Below are 16,864 nucleotides of genomic sequence, written 5' to 3'. Positions count from 1 at the left end.
CAACCAACCCAACCCGGGTGTGTCCTAGTTGTGAATTTTGAGAGTCTGGTCTCCCTATACAACATCACTACAACACACGTAAACGCTCCGAGTCTCCTGTCTTTTTCGCTTGACTAATGTAATAAAACCAACCACAATTAAAGGTGTTCTATGGGATATTTTAACGTGAACATTTAACGTGATGTTTGACAGATCTGTGGAGACAGAGGTGACCCTGTTCAAAGGAATAAAGCACATTTTTCGAGATATTTTCAAGCAATAAAAACAGATGCGATTAAATAACTCCTAGGTAGATATGTTTAATGCCATACAGTGGAACATTCAAGTCTAACCGATAGCATGAGACTGCGTTGCTGTTTTTAAGTAGAAGGAGCACTGTTAGAATAGAACAGTTTATTAAGTAGCTCCATTGTGCCCATGCCTCCTCATTGATGTGGTTTATTAATATATCACTGAGTATAACCTAATTGTTGGCACTGCTTGAGAGAAAATGTGTGTGAAGAGAAGGAGGAGCTGATGTTAGGAACCTCGTAAAAGCATTACATCATACCTGTGTCAATTTACATTCCTGTGTGAAATAGCCAGAGGAACACAAACACATCCCTGTCTATTTTACTGTTCTAGTCCATTGTTTTAGATTTTAAAGGTGCACTAGGACTATGTAACTTTTATGTCTCCATGGAGCTGTTATTGCTTTATCATTTAAAGGTCCTATATTATACAAAATGGGACACTTGTGACCTTTAAGCCATGTTAGAATCTTGTGTCCTCAAAAACACACCTGGAGTTGTGTTTTGTTTCATTCACACATGTTTGAGTAATCCTGGTTTATTATTCTGTCTATATCGCCAAAGCTTAAAATGCTCTGTTCCACCTTGTGATGTCATGAAGAGGTAGTTTTCAAGTTAACAGCTCCTTTTACCTTTTGTTCAGTAGAGATTGCCAATTCCAGGGCTGAAATTATCTAAATAGTTCTAGTGAAGGTGTATGGAATTTTAAAACACAGTCGAGCACTTCCTGTATTACCACATGATGACATCACAAGGTGGAACAGAGTGTTTTCTGTTTGTGTGAAGAATGTGTGAATGAAACAAACCGCAACTCCAGGTCTGTTTGTGATGAGGAAACGACATTATAACATGGATCAGAAAATAGTGTAATACAGTATGAGTGCTTTAAGTTACCTGTGCCACAATGGGTCACTCTAATTTGATCACTGTTCTTTGTCAAACAAGCACTTTTCATTATAAAGAAAAGTAAAGGTGAACCATGTAATTTTTCTAGTGAGGATCCAATGTCTTCTCATTATCACTTTGCCTGGAATTTTCCACAGTATGGCATTAAAATTAAACTGTCCAATCTCCTTGCATATATTCAATTATATATGTTTTTTGTTTAGTTTTTTAAAATTGTGAAATAAATAGATTACCTTGTGAAATAAGCATTCTAATTGTGAGCGGGGCTATCTCTCCACAGATCTGACCTGTAATTTGGCTTGGTGAAGGTGTCGCCTGCTTGTAAAGGTTAGTTTAGTGCTGGTAAAGGTTAGTTTAATGCTGATAAAGGTTAGTTTAATGCTTGTACAGGTTAGTTTAATGCTAGTACAGGTTAGTTTAATGCTGATAAAGGTTAGTTTAATGCTAGTACAGGTTAGTTTAATGCTGATAAAGGTTAGTTTAATGCTTGTACAGGTTAGTTTAATGCTAGTACAGGTTAGTTTAATGCTGATAAAGGTTAGTTTAATGCTTGTACAGGTTAGTTTAATGCTAGTACAGGTTAGTTTAATGCTGATAAAGGTTAGTTTAATGCTAGTACAGGTTAGTTTAATGCTAGTACAGGTTAGTTTAATGCTAGTACAGGTTAGTTTAATGCTTGTACAGGTTAGTTTAATGCTAGTACAGGTTAGTTTAATGCTTGTACAGGTTAGTTTAATGCTAGTACAGGTTAGTTTAATGCTGATAAAGGTTAGTTTAATGCTTGTACAGGTTAGTTTAATGCTAGTACAGGTTAGTTTAATGCTGGTAAAAGTTAGTTTAATGCTTATACAGGTTAGTTTAATGCTAGTACAGGTTAGTTTAATGCTTGTACAGGTTAGTTTAATGCTAGTACAGGTTAGTTTAATGCTGGTAAAAGTTAGTTTAATGCTTATACAGGTTAGTTTCATGCTTGTAAAGTTTAGTTTAATACCATGCAATTGAACATTCAAGGCAAAGCAACAATATTTCCATGGAGACAAGCAGGTGGTGGAAAAGTTACATAGTGCATCTTTAATCTCAAGCTATATTTCCCTTGAGGTATTGGCTGCAGTTTCAGGTATTTGTTTCCTAAAAGCATTGAATTCCTGGTTACATGAGACAAGTCAACAGGTTTTCAGCAGGCTGCACTGCAAATTTAGTATAAAAAGTGAATAAAACAAATCAAGTTACACTTAAAAACTTTGCCGAATTTAAAATTTACAACTCATAATTTATTTTTAGTTGTGTTATAGTACTTTATAACAAATTCTGGACATCTGTAGTGAGTTAAACGTTAAATATACGTGTTTTATTGGGAGGTTCATTTCGCGGTCAACTTGCAGTGAACCATGGCGTCACTTCAACGTGATGAAGAAATAGCAACGCAATTACAATTACAAATCCTCTTAAAAACATAACTGTGAATAAAAAAGTGCTCATTTCCGTGGGATTAGTAAAGAAATAAGTCACATTTTACCTTTCTGTCGCACGGGCATGATGACAGGCGAGGTCCCTGCAGTGTCACCAAGTTAATTTAGCTGATACAGATGTGCGTCGGTTTTATCCTCGTTTGGCTGCAAAACGGGACAACGGGCGAAAATTATTCCTCTGCTCCTTTATAGTAAGAGAAAAAACACGTTAAATCCACAAAATGTCAAGCTAAAAGTCCCACAATAAGTGTAGAAAGTGAAAAAAAAAGTTGATATTCTTGGTCCAACCATTGAAATAGACTGGTTTCCCGGGCAACGCGCAGGTTAGCTTTAGCACACGTTAGCTCTAGTTAGTAAGTTTTAGCTAGTTTTGCTAGTTTTGAAGCTAATTACGTTGATTTGCGCGAGTTTGCGGTGGTAAAAGTGAAGTCTCGGGTTGTAGGTTGACACTACTAGACGCTGTTGAACCGGTTAGGCGGTGCTGTCGTGTCTGTGGGCGCTGTACACGGGCGCATACCCGGCTCCCACGTCAAAAAACATGGTGTGAAAGAGACTTGAAGCGCTTCACAAATGCGTCTGCTGTGTTGGGAGTAAACAGAGCCATGCGCATTGTAAACGGGTTTATTGTGTTTGGATGAGGATGAGACAAGTCTGGGACAGAAGCAGGGGCGTTTCTCAATAAAAGGTGCAGGGGCAGACAGGGCCGGCCCCAGCTTTTAGGGGGCCCCAAGATGAATTTGTCTCTGGGGCCCCCCTGCAGCAGATGTACCTGGTTCAGCTATTGACAACATTATGACTGTGCTCTTATCACCTTGACCAATTGTATTTGTATTTATATGACCAACATCAGAGTGAAAACCAATCCAGATTGTCACAACTACCATTGTCACAAGAACAGCAGACAAACATATAAGGGGGGTTGAGATTTTTTAAATTCTTGACATTTTTTCTTCGTTTCTGGTGGATTTTAATGTGTTCCAGTTGGCGACAGTGGGCTTAAATTTAAATAATAAAGGGTCCTTGCACCGGTGTAAACAAATAGCTGCCCTCATTTCTGCCCGGCTCAAAAACAAATGTAGCAGCAGCAGCAGATGTTTTGCTACTACAGATATAAAACAAATGTAATTGTTTTAGAGGAATATTTAAGCTGATGTAAACACATAAGCCCTGTGACCAATGAAACTTGATATATTATTTTCAGTATAAATGTATGGGCTCTTGGGGGCCCTCTGGTGGCCTCAGGGCCCTAAGCAACTGTTTAGTCCACTCAGGCTGGGCAGCAGCACTTGGGATAGCTTTAGTTTGGACTTGGATGAACAATTTATACAAAAAACCCACAAAAATATAGGGTGCTTAATGAGCCTGATAATAATTTTAAAGTTGAAGCTGAAACAATTTTATTTATTCATTCTGAACAATTTGAAGAGGGTAGGTTTGTGAAATCTAATCTTAAAGCCATCTCCTGGTCTCCATGGTGATGTTATTGCTTTGACTAAAATGTTCCACGATATAGCTTTATCGATCTCCAAGCGTTCCAGACTCCTTTGGGAAGTTGTAACTCCAGCGGTCCACTGTGGACACCTAAAAGAGGGCGGTGCAGATCGCTTTATGCGGTGGAAACACTCAGGGTCCACTCCATACCGAGGAGCTGGAGGACATGTCTGGGGTGAGGGAAGTCTGGGAGGTCCTGCTTAGACTGCTGCCCCCGTGACCCGGCCTCAGATAGGCAAAGGAACATTCTAGGCAAGGCGTTTATAGTGCACCTTTAAATAATTCACGAACATTTTTAGTTTTTATAGTTTTTATATGCCTAACCCTAACTAGGCCTTGTACTTAATATAGATTATGAAAAAGGTTGGGAACTGCGCTCATGTTTGAATGAACACAAGTCTTGCTGGAACTGTGACTAATCCACAAAACCGCAGAGTTTTGTGGATTAAGTTGCTCTGTCATTAGCGTCCGTTGGTAGCAGGTTGTTTCTGCCCGAGCTCCAATCCAATAGTCTGATAATGAAAAGGGAAAGTCAACTTATAATAACAGGTGTGGTCTTTGGCTCTGGTTTCTCCCACACGGACGTGGATGAGTGATGGATGAGTTTTCCCATGACATTACAAACCTGTCAAATATTTAAAGTCGTTTATTATTAATTTTGGTATAATTAATTTTTTGTTTTTCTTTTGTTTTCTAGAGGAGACTGAAATGAAACTGAAATCTCCCAAAGCTTAGCCTGTTTTATAAAGGTGAGTACTCCTGCCAAAACAATTACACGATATTTGAATTGGGGATTTGAAATGTAGTTGATCTTTTTTTTTATTTGATGAGAAACTACTACTACAGTATTGTCTTAGCTCACATTTAACTGCAACATACTGACATCCTAAAGAATTTGAATCAGGAGTGAAGAACCAAACATCAGCCCGGACCAGGACTGTCACAGGCAGTTGTTTCCACATGGTTCTCATTCATGAAGGTCTTTGGTTGGATTAAAATTGTCTCTGTCACTGGTGGTTGGTTCCTTATGGTTCTCATTGTGTCACATGCCTTTTTAAAATGTATAGGTAGTACTAATGTGGATTAGTTTTACTTCGCCGCAATAGCATAAAATAAATGACTTTTAGACAAACCTATTGAAATAACCTATTAATATTTAAAATCATATACCACTACTGCTACTACTAATACTACAACTACTACCGCTACTACAACTACTACTGCTACTACAACTACTACTGCTACTACAACTACTACTGCTACTACTACTGCTACTGCTACTACTACAACTACTACTGCTACTACTAATACTACAACTACTACTGCTACTACTAATACTACAAGTACTACTGCTACTACTACTGCTACTGCTACTACTACAGCTACTAATACTACAACTACTACTGCTACTACTAATACTACAAGTACTACTGCTACTACTGCTACTGCTACTACTACAGCTACTAATACTACAACTACTACTGCTACTACTAATACTACAACTACTACTGCTACTACTACTGCTACTGCTACTACTACAACTACTACTGCTACTACTACTGCTACTGCTACTACTACAGCTACTAATACTACAACTACTACTGCTACTACTACAACTGCTAATACTACAACTACTACTGCTACTAATACTACTACAACTACTGCTACTACTACTACTACTGCTACTGCTACTACTACAGCTACTAATACTACAACTACTCCTGCTACTACTACAGCTACTGCTGCTACTACTACAGCTACTGCTACTACTACAATGACTAATACTACAACTACTACTGCTACTACTACTGCTACTACTACTACTACTGTTACTACTACAACTACTACCACTACAACTACTACTACTACTACTACAACTGCTACTACTACTGATACTGCTACTACTGCTACTGCTACTGCTATTGCTACTATTGCTACTACTACTGCTACTATTACTGCTAATACTACTACTATTTCTACCGCTACTAATACTACGACTAATAATAATAACTATAAATATATACAAATCTGCATTATTGTACCTTTCTCTTTTTCCCACTTATGTTGAACGTGACGTATATTTGTGTTCTAAGTGTTTTTTATATTTATTCTATATAGTTATATATTCTATATATATATTATACTGTACTGTGTGAGCTGCTGTGTTCAGTTCATCTAAATCTCAGTCTTTATTATTAAAGTAATTCAAGTGTTTTCTGCCCCATTTTGAAAAGTCCAAACACTCTCATGACAGCGGATCCATCGGACTGTACACGTTCCTTAAACCCCTTTGGTCCTCCTCCTGTTCCGCAGCGGTCCCTCCTTCCAGGTGAATGGGACCGCTGAATGGGGATCAGGTGGAGCAGACCCGGGGTTGGGACGTCCCGAGGTGAGGAGCTGCATTGTGATGGTAAACAGGGCTTTGTATCGGACAGACCGACGATCTACTTTCCCACACGCTCCTGTCATGTCTGACCTTTAGGGCTTCACACACACACACCTGAAACCACTTAGCCCTCGTGCCAAAATAGGAATCATTTATTACAACTAGCATGCTAACGTGCACATCCTGATTATCGGACATTATATCACGTTATTTTCTGTTCTGTTATAATGTTGTTTCCTCATCAAAAACCTACCTGGAGTTGTGTTTTCTTTCATTCACACATGTTTAACACACAAACCCTGCATAGTTAAAACACTCCACCTTGTGATGTCATCATGTGGTAATACAGGAAGTGCTCCATTGTGTTTTTAAACTCCACACACCTTCATTTCTAGAATCATTTGGATCATTTCAGCCCTGGATTCGCCAATTTCTGCTGAACAAAAGGTAAAAAGGAGCTGTTAACTTGACAACTACCACTTCATGACATCACAAGGTGGAACAGAGCGTTTTGAGCTTTGGAGATGTAGACAGGCTACTAACTCGTGTATGTTTTTGATGAGGTTACAGTCACGAGAGTCAATTTTGCATAATATAGGACCTTGAAAACACATTGAAATCAAAAGGTAAAACTACTACACTACACATTAGCCCTGATTCCAAATAGGAAACATGTATTACACGTATTATAACAACAACTAGCATGCTAACACGCACGCAGCGGACATATTTTGATCTCAAGAGCCGCTTATACAATTCATCTGTACTGAGGCAAGACACATTTTACTCAGAAGCATGGGGAAAATTGGTTAGATTGTTTTTTTGTTTTTATTTTTTTCATTAAAATGTCTGAATATTTAGTCGTTCTCAGACAACATGACTAAAATAATTGAAGTAACTAACTCTACTCTATCCGTAACTCTTTGGGGGGAAAGTACTCAATTTTGTAGTAAAAGTAAAAGTAATAGCTGTTTTTAGTTGTATATTGTTAAAAATAAACTCCTCAGTTTTTTCAGCAGGTGTCAAACAATAATAAAAAATACTTTCACTTTTCAGTCCTGTTTGAAAATGTAGTGCAGTAGAAAGTATAAATAACTCCTTTCAAATGTAGTGAAGTGACATTATCCACTGTAAATACCAAAATAGTTCACTTAACTACAGTACTTTTCTATTTTTATGTCATTACCTTCCACCATTTACCCTTATAGACCAGAAAATAACTAAAAATAAATGTACTTTTTTGATTTCCTGACCCTCCAATCTCACAATGTTTTACTTTTTTACATTTTAAACATTCTAAACACATTTCCTAACAGACTTTAAACATTATCGTCAATACGCGGTCATCAAATTTGATCGTATCCACGTTCTTAACTCCAAAAGTGACCGTCTCTCTCTACGCCCGTCCCGATCAGACTCATTATTTGACCAAACGTGTGCGTGCAGAGAGGAAATTAGCATTGATCCGTTAAACTATGGACCAGACAGTATCTCAGTCAAACCCTGTAGACGTTTCCCGTGTACATTTTCACGCCTAAACGCAACTGTTCTCCCAACTCACTGCTAGCCTCGCTCACGTTGGTCGTATAGTTAGCGTGTTGTGATAGCTGTGGCTTTAGTTGCTTACATTATACTGTCATTAAGTGAATGCAGGTCAGTGTGACGCTAACATCGATCCGAGCTCATTGACGTCTGCAGCGGACCCGGTGGGCTCGGCTATGTATGAAAACCTCTCCCCGCCCATTTGGTCTGCCACGATAACACATTTTCAAGTGCTATATATTGCTAAAAACATATATAGTTGAAAATACGCAAACTAATTTATGCTACTGATGCGTGACTGCTAGCACGTAACGTATTTAGATCACCGTGTTGCCGTTTATTGCTTTGAAAATGTAACGTATTCGCCCAAAACAACAAATATATGCGTAACAGTAGCTGAGTTGGTCGAGTGTTTGTCCACCAATCTGAAGGTTGGCGGTTCGAATCCCGCGCTCGACGTAAACATCATTGGTTGAGCAGCCAGATCCGCTAACGCAAAGGTTGGCCTTGCGATTCTAGCTCCCGCAGATGGACGCTGTTGTTGTGTCGTCGCCCCCCCCAGTGTCTGAAAGCAGGATTTTTTCAGTTTTATCACTTTACTCTTAAACCGTGTGTTGAATATTGCGCGTCTTAAACATTGAGGTGAACTCGTTTCTCCTTAAGAACGTGACACATACTTATTTTAAGATTTCTGCTACTTCGGTTACATGATACGGGTATTTATCTTTCGGTTGACAGTTCTTGTAATACGTCTTTTCAGTGACTGCAAGCATCTTTTTAGTGGCGTGTTCTACCTTCATGTAAACAGCTAACGGTATAGCACTCTTCTGTTTTAATGGTAATTTATGATGATTATTTGTGATTAACCTCCTAGGATCTCATCTGTGGACAACATATTTTGGGTTGTCTAGGCCACAATGCAAATTTTTAGAATGTTCAGAATATACATATATATATATTTTGTAAAGGCACATGTCTCCTGCTCCTGTCAGCAGCTCTTCACATGAGACACATTGTTCCAAGAGGCACAATTGTTGTTTCTCGTTTAGTTTTTACTCAGGACAAATGTTGCTGTGTTCAGGCACTTATAACAAAATAACAGAGAAATGAATAAAGCCTGTCATGCAAGAGCTCGGGTCTTAGGAGGTTATTTATGTTTTGATTTGTGTGATTTTAATGTCTTTCTTATTCTGTAAAGCACTTTGAATTACTTCGTGTACAAATTGTGCTTTACGAATAAACTTGCCTTGCCTATGTCCATTTCTGACCTTGTACGGACAGTATGTAAATTGGACCAGCCATTTATAGACAGTACCTTTCTTGGGGTATAAGTACTTGACAGCTGTTTGTACCTACATTCTTTTGACTTCGGATAAAACCTCTTTTAACTCTCTACCTGGTTTGGAATCGCTTTCTTGAACGTGGAAAAGCGCTATGTAAAAATGTGCCTGTTTACCATTTACTATTATTAAGTTTCAGTTGGCTTTATAACGCTCCATTTGCTCTCCGCGCTAAGTCACTCCCCCTTCAGAGCGCTATCACAATTCGCTAACGAAAACTACTGCACATCGCATCACATTAGTCACGTTATAGTGCATTATTTTGTATATATTTATAGCGAATTGTCGAGCGGGAGCGTGGCTGACGTAGGAGGATTCGAATAGAGCCCAGGAGAGATCGCTAAATTACCGAAACGCGCATGGCTGACATCTGAAACCTCTTCCGGCGTGTTTTTAACGAGGGAAGAGCGTTAAATAGCCGTTATGTTGACAGGCTACTCAGCTGCTAATGCACGGAGACGGGTGGGCAGACGAAGTGCATGTGACTGCGGGTGTGGGTGGGTTTACTCCACACAGACGGATTATTTCAGCCCAAACGCAGAGAAATAAGTGAGAACAAGAAGGTCATTGCTTGGCTTCAGCAGAGCGTTCATTGTTTATTGTTGGAGTGAATCGCACAGTTGTACAAAGAGGAACTAGACTAGAAACTGTAGACATCGATATATAGAGGCTATTCTGGCTCGCTCTGTGTTTAAAAGTGTAAGCTAGCATGTGCGCTATACTGTAAACACGTGCGGTTTCTACAGCTTTGAGACACGCTTTTCTTCTGTGAGGTTGAACGGAATTAGCTTACTCTTTGTTATCCTTCGTGTTTAAATGTATTACACAATAGCTATAATCATATGCCATCGAGAATGCAGTAATTTGTGCGCTGACTTGGCTGAGTAATAAAAGTGAATATTTGGAAGTTTATCAATGGTGGAACGTAACAAAGTAAAAGTAGTAAAAGTTTTATGTGTCTGTACTTTACTTGAGCACGTTTTCTTTCTTTATTTATTCTTTATTTGTCAAGAACCATGTATAAATTCATTAATCTTACAAAAGAAAACGTGATTTGTACCAGATTTTGCTACTGTTACTTTCCATGTGCAGTCCCTGCGCAGGTGAACACACATTAAAGCGCACATTTCATTACAATTACATTATAAAACTATCAGTTCATCATTAATATTAGCAGTTAAATACAATAAAATGTCCCCACGTTCAATAAATGAAGTCCCCTACAGTCCAAACCAATATAAAAAATCATTATGTGCAGGTTTTTCCAATGAAACAGTATAAATTCGACAAATTTGGACATGTTTGATTCTAACATGTACTTTAAGCGGATACTTTTGACTTTTACTTCACTACATCTGAGAGAAGGTATCTGTACTTTCTACTCCCCTACACTTTTGAAAGCCTGATGCCCTTGTAGAGGACACTAAATAGCTTGGGTTGTGAGTTTTTTTCTTAAAAGTAGACGTCGTATCCAGCTTTACTTTTGTGATTAATTTAAAAACATGACTAAAAGTTCATATTTGGGACCTAGCTTGTCACTACACACACTGTATTTGACCATTTCAATCAGACCTATTCTGCAAAATGGACTTTTCAGAGTTTTTAACCATGTTCTAGTTGTTTTTTCTTCTCACGGTTGTTTTTGGAGTGATTCACACATTTGAGCAATCTTTAATCGCTTATTTTCAGGACGCCATATTACCAAACAGCTCACGTTTTCACCTTACTTACTTCGTTTTCCAATTTTATTTTCTTAACCAGTGATACACACAGGATTTGGCAGCGTCGCGTGGTTATTTTTGTACAAATGAAAAGAAAATCTGCTGTTTGCAAGTGTAATCCATAGGAGGAAGTCAGCTGTTTCTTTTATTAAGTCGTTTTAGATGAATATTGTGATTTAAAATGTGCAAATTATAACAAAATGCTCCACTGGTGTCATAAGTTAGAACTATAGAGCAGACACAAGCACAACAGGGCGGATTTAAAGGTCAGTTTTCATTGTACTGCCATCATTTTTACTTCTCTAGTTTCTATATTCAAGGGAACAATATAAAAATACCCTTATGCCATTTTTCGCAACAATTTTAATGCCTTACAGTGAAAGATTCATCTATGGAGACAAGCAGGTGATGGAAAAGTTACACGGGCCTTTAAATAGAATGGACGGTAGTGCGATTGGACGGAGACGCTGTAGAAATGAGCCGCGCCGAGACACGGGGATCAGGGCTCGGATGAGGGGGAGTGTGTCAAACTAATGCACTCACACAAAGGGACATATGCCAAGGTTTATAATCCAACTCCAGCCTCCTGCAAGCGTCTAAAAACAGGTATTTGGCTCCCGCTTTAAACTAAAATCTGAGGTCCACCTGCCTGGGATTAGTGATGTGTCATTCATGAATTAACGCAAATGGTTGAATCTGGATCTTGGTTTTTAAAAGAACCATTGACTAAATATATATATAAATGGACATAAATGGACAGAGCTAACCTGCTAGCCGCCACGTTCCAAATAGGAAGTGATCATGGGTGCACTTCTGGCTCCAATTCATTGTACATTGAAAAATTGTCGGTCCTCTGTCCGTAAATGCTGCTGTCAGACTCGTCATTTTGGTCTTAAAATGTTCGTATTAACCCGCTCTACGTGATCCTAGTATTTTTATTCCGCTATTTTGTCCGTAAATCAAGATATTAACATGTAGGGACGAATCTTCTTTCAATTTGATCAACAGCTGTGCTAAACCTTCAACAGCCTCGCTCCCGATTGGCTCGTTGGTTGCTATGACACATGAGCTTCATTTGACTGGATTCGAACGCTATGGGTGACGTCGCACTCCGTTTGTTCTAAATAATGGATGATCGATGCGCTCCTTCGTTTCACACGCAGCACTGAAATAAATAAATGTGTTTGGACAGACGATATGTCTCTAGGTAAAAAATACGGCGAGATCATTCTGGATTTAGCCGTTTTAAAGCCTCCCAGAGAATCGGGCAGTGTTGACTCGTTGGTCGCATGATTTTTGAACATTTAACACAAATCTTTAACACTTTATATCACGTTTTAGTGGCAGGACTTCTCTGTAGTTCTTTGATAGACATTAATGGAGTACAGTACAGTACTTCTTGACTGGATTAGTAGCAGTCAGAGTAAGAAAAGCGGGCAGGGCTTGATAAGACGGATACAATTAAATCAATACAAATGTCGTGATTATTATGCGGCTTGGCTAATATCAGTGATGGAAGAAATACTCAATTTTGTTCTGTCAGTAAAAGTACAGATACCGGCGTAAAAGTAAGTATCACATGAAAAAACATCGCTTATTTTCAAGACGCCATATTGCAGAACCATACACACAGGATTCGTCAGCGTCGTGTAGTTATTGTGATAATTGTTATGCTACTTGGTTAATATCACTGATGAATGATGATGAATACTAAATTTTGAAAAGTACAGATACCGAAGTAAAAGTAAAGTATCACATGAAAAAATATACTCACGTAAAAGTATTAAAGTAACTGTTTAAAAATGTACTTAAAGAGTATTTCATGCAGATTTCGAGATGTAATGAAGCTTCAGTGAAAACAACTACGATCTCGCTGAGAATATTATGAATAACAAGGGCCGTCCTCTGAAATTTGGGGGCCCAGGGCAAGAGATCCCCCGCCCCCCACATTCTGGTGATATAATGGTGATTACCTTTAAATAAAATGTCCCACAAAAGATTATTGTTGACCCTTTTAATCACGATGAATGATGTTATGTTTATTGTCCCATCTCTACTTGCGAGTCCCCACCTCTGGGTCTTACCTGTCCATTTACTTCAACTAAACCATTACTCTCTGCCAAACATATTACAGGAACATTTGAATATTTATACAGTTATGTGACAATAACTGACTCTCCAGGTACCAATATTGACATTTTATTATTTGTACAATAGACTTTAGTACATTATTCAAAACACTTCTTATATACTGAAAAAATGGTACTTTTCCAAAGCCCAAAATGGCTCCAGAAGATTCGCTGCACAGCATTTTTTCAATTTTATACATATATGATTTTTTGTAAAAACTGTATCTTAAATAGTATGTACACATAGCTTCTGCTGCAAAATGCATTCTAAACACAAGATAGACTTTATATATAATTCAGCAGGTACATTTGTCCGCATAAATACTCAAACTTAAACTGGAAGGATTTTAACTGGCATGTGCAAATAAACAGAGATAAATAAATGAGATCTTTTCACTAAAGTGCCCGTCCACACGAGGGCGCTCTCCTCTCAAATACTGTACAGTCACGAACAGAAGAAGCAGCATTCAGTGGGTAGTACTGCAGAAATCAGGAGTACATCCAAACCAGACCCCCTCAGCACCGCAAAGGATTATGGGATATCTCTGTGAGCCACCGATAGCAGTGACACAACTTCCCCAGTACATCGAGTTTAATGTAGTACATTGTGTTTAATGCAGTACATCGTGTTTAATGTAGTACATCGTGTTTAATGGCTATGACACTGTAAGAAAATAAATTGGAATCCGTGTATAACTATGATGTCTGACATGGTGATAAATAAAAAGTCTGAAAACACAATTTTGAAGGGGTTTTTTAGATTCCAGTGTGAGATGTTGATGCCCAATCCCTCTCTTCCCAGTAACTAAATATAAAAGTATTCTTGTGGTGTGTATTTCTGCTTGAAGGACCAGATGGCTCCAGAGACACCCAGGACCAGGCTGTGGGGGACTGGGTTGGTACATTCACAAAATGAGCCTAAGTCGTCTTCATTTGCAGCTATTTACAGTGACACTCCCTCAGCCCCATACTCTTTAACACATACAAAATGACTGTCTTTATAGTCATATACATATATATAATATATATTTGTATAACACAAATTCACAATTACAGTAGAAATACATTTTGTACAGTTTTGGATAGTACATGTGTAAGTTTCCAAGTCATATGTGCGTACTTCCATCCATAACTATAAGTGTCATTATAAAATATCACAATTTGAGCAAAGCTAAGGTATATCAATATATTTAGAAAGAATTACCTGAAACATGTAGTAAAAAATAATTGTTTATCAAACCTCTTCTGTTCTGTCTAAACGTGTGGGCTCGTGAGGTTCGGTCTCAGCCTCAGCGTAGAAAAGGCGCCATTTTGTGTCCCTTATTGATCAGTTCTGTACAGGTCTGACACAAAATGGCCGCCACGTGACGCAGTGATGTCACATTAAAGAAAGGACAGCGTGGTTTTGTTCTCCAACATTAAATGTTACACAGAACAAGACTGTCCGAGCATCTGTCGTCATAGCGACCAGTTTAATTTACACAATCGACACAAAATAAAGTCTCTAATCGTCGTTTTTAAAGACAGCCACAGTTTGGCTTTGGCTCTTTCTCTGCTAAATATTTCACCATAAACCACTCACGTCTTTGAGAGGCTAAGTCCGGCCACGCGCCACAAATAAAACTATGATTTAAGACAGAAGACAACAGTGAGTTCAATCAAATGTAATAAACTAAATATGTCTCTCCTTGTATAGTGTGGCCTGTGCATAGAAGTACAGGTCATATTATAGATCCACTGGACTATAGTAATGGACCAGACTTAGCCTCTCCAGTGCATTCACAACCACAAAATGAACTGTTCTGAATGAAACTGTACAAAGGACATGGAGGAAGGAACAGCAAGTCATTCAGATCTGTGGAAAACTTCAAACATGTAAACCTAATGTGTACTATTCATACACTAATCATAGTCTCATTACTGTTATTATCATGGATTGGAGTTGAAAATGTACACTGCCAGTCAAAAGGTTGGACACACCCTCTCATTCAATGTTTTTTTTTTGCTTCATGTTTACGACTTTCTCCATTTTATATACATACGGAACATATCAGATATATAAAGCAAGATGGATTTTATATTTAAAGCGCTCATATTACGCGAGTTTCTGATCTGTTAAAATTTTGTTTCCTCATCACAAACAGACCTGGAGTTGTGTTTTGTTTCATTCACACATGTTTAACACAGAAAACCTGCCTTTTTAAGATGAGTTCTTCTCTCAAGCAGAAAACACTCTGTTCCACCTTGTGATGTCATCATGTGGTAATTCAGGAAGTGCTCCATTGTGGTTTTAAATGATGTGGTTTTTGGATGATTGCTGTCCTGGAATTGCCAATCATCAAGGTAAAAGGAGCTATTAATTTGAAAACTACCACTTGATGACATCACAAGGTGGAACAGAGCATTTTGAGCTTTGGAGATGTGGACAGACTAATAATAAAGTGTGACTCAAACATGTGTAAATGAAACAAAACACAACTCCAGGTGTGTTTTTGACGATTGTATCACGACTTAAAGCTCATAAGACTCCCATTTTGTGTAATGTAATATTTTTAAATCCTCAAAGTATCCGCCCTTTGCTTGGTCGACAACGCTGCAAATCTTTGGCCTTCTCTTTATGATAAAATCTCTTGAATCTGCTGAAGTGGTTTTCACTTTACAGCGGTGTCACGTCAGGGCAAAAAAAAAAAGCCAAAATGTTCATAACTGTGGTCAAAGTAAAGGCTATTTTTAACACTCTAAAAAGATCTACAGTTTTGAGTTATTTTCAGTTTCATTTTTGTTTACTACAATCCACATGTGCCCAGTGGTGGAAGAAGTACTCAGATGTGTTACTTAAGTAAAAGTACAGATACAAAGATAAAAGGTACTCAAGTAAAAGTATCACGTTAAAAATCGAGTTAAGTATAAGTATTTAAGTACCCGTTTAAAAATGTACTTCAAGAGTCAAAAGTAAAAGTATAAGTGTTGTTCATTTGTTAAAGTGTTAAATGTAGTGATACTGATTCAAAATGATACATATTTTGGTCAACAGTAGCAAAACGGATCAGTTTATTAACTTTTCTTATGAGTTTTGTGTATTTATTTTTGTTTGCTCAAACAATAACCCCTCAAATCAGATGAAAAGTACTTTTTACTTTTCAGACCAGTTCAAAAATGTAGTAGAAAATCTATCAAATGTAGTGAAGGAAAAGTAAAAAGTATCCACTGTAAAATGAACTTAAATAAAGTACAGATACCTAAAAATTCTACTTAAGTACTTCGTTATCTTCCACCGCTGTACGTGTCCATTCATCATTTCGACGCCTTCAGTGAGAATCTAAAATGGAAATAATCATGGAAATAAAGAAACATAAAAAGTGTCCAACCCTTTGACTGGTCCTTTAACCCAATCAGGACTTCACATAATAAACGTTTTTTGGTTCACTTTGGTATACATAATTGTTTTCTTTGTGAATTTTAATTGCTTATGCTTTACTTTAGAAATTCTATACTTTTCAAATATATAATCTACAATTTACGTAGATTTTTTTCATTGCACATAATCATAAAAAGGCAATCTGTCACATTTCTGTTACATTCAGTTTTCA

General features: G+C 37.8%; 1 protein-coding gene across 3 annotated transcripts in view; it reads right to left on the bottom strand.

Moving 5' to 3' along the window:
- Positions 1 to 3,252, bottom strand: part of LOC117369720 (discs large homolog 1-like protein) — a 162,105-nt gene extending 158,853 nt beyond the window's left edge. For 2 of the 3 annotated variants that reach the window (XM_055221460.1, XM_033965047.2), the window contains exon 1: positions 2,713 to 3,251. In XM_055221460.1, coding sequence (XP_055077435.1) covers positions 2,713 to 2,731 — 19 coding nt within the window. In that variant the 5' untranslated portion in view covers positions 2,732 to 3,251. Of the gene's footprint in view, positions 1 to 2,712 lie in introns of all 3 variants that reach the window. The other variant, XM_055221459.1, reaches the window with a different exon arrangement.
- Positions 3,253 to 16,864: the final 13,612 nt, after the last annotated feature.

This window comes from Periophthalmus magnuspinnatus, chromosome 4 (assembly GCF_009829125.3).
Source record: "Periophthalmus magnuspinnatus isolate fPerMag1 chromosome 4, fPerMag1.2.pri, whole genome shotgun sequence".
In the NCBI taxonomy this organism is placed as follows: domain Eukaryota; kingdom Metazoa; phylum Chordata; class Actinopteri; order Gobiiformes; family Gobiidae; genus Periophthalmus; species Periophthalmus magnuspinnatus.
Note: the sequence above shows the minus strand (reverse complement) of the source record. Positions and strands in the feature narration are given on the sequence as shown.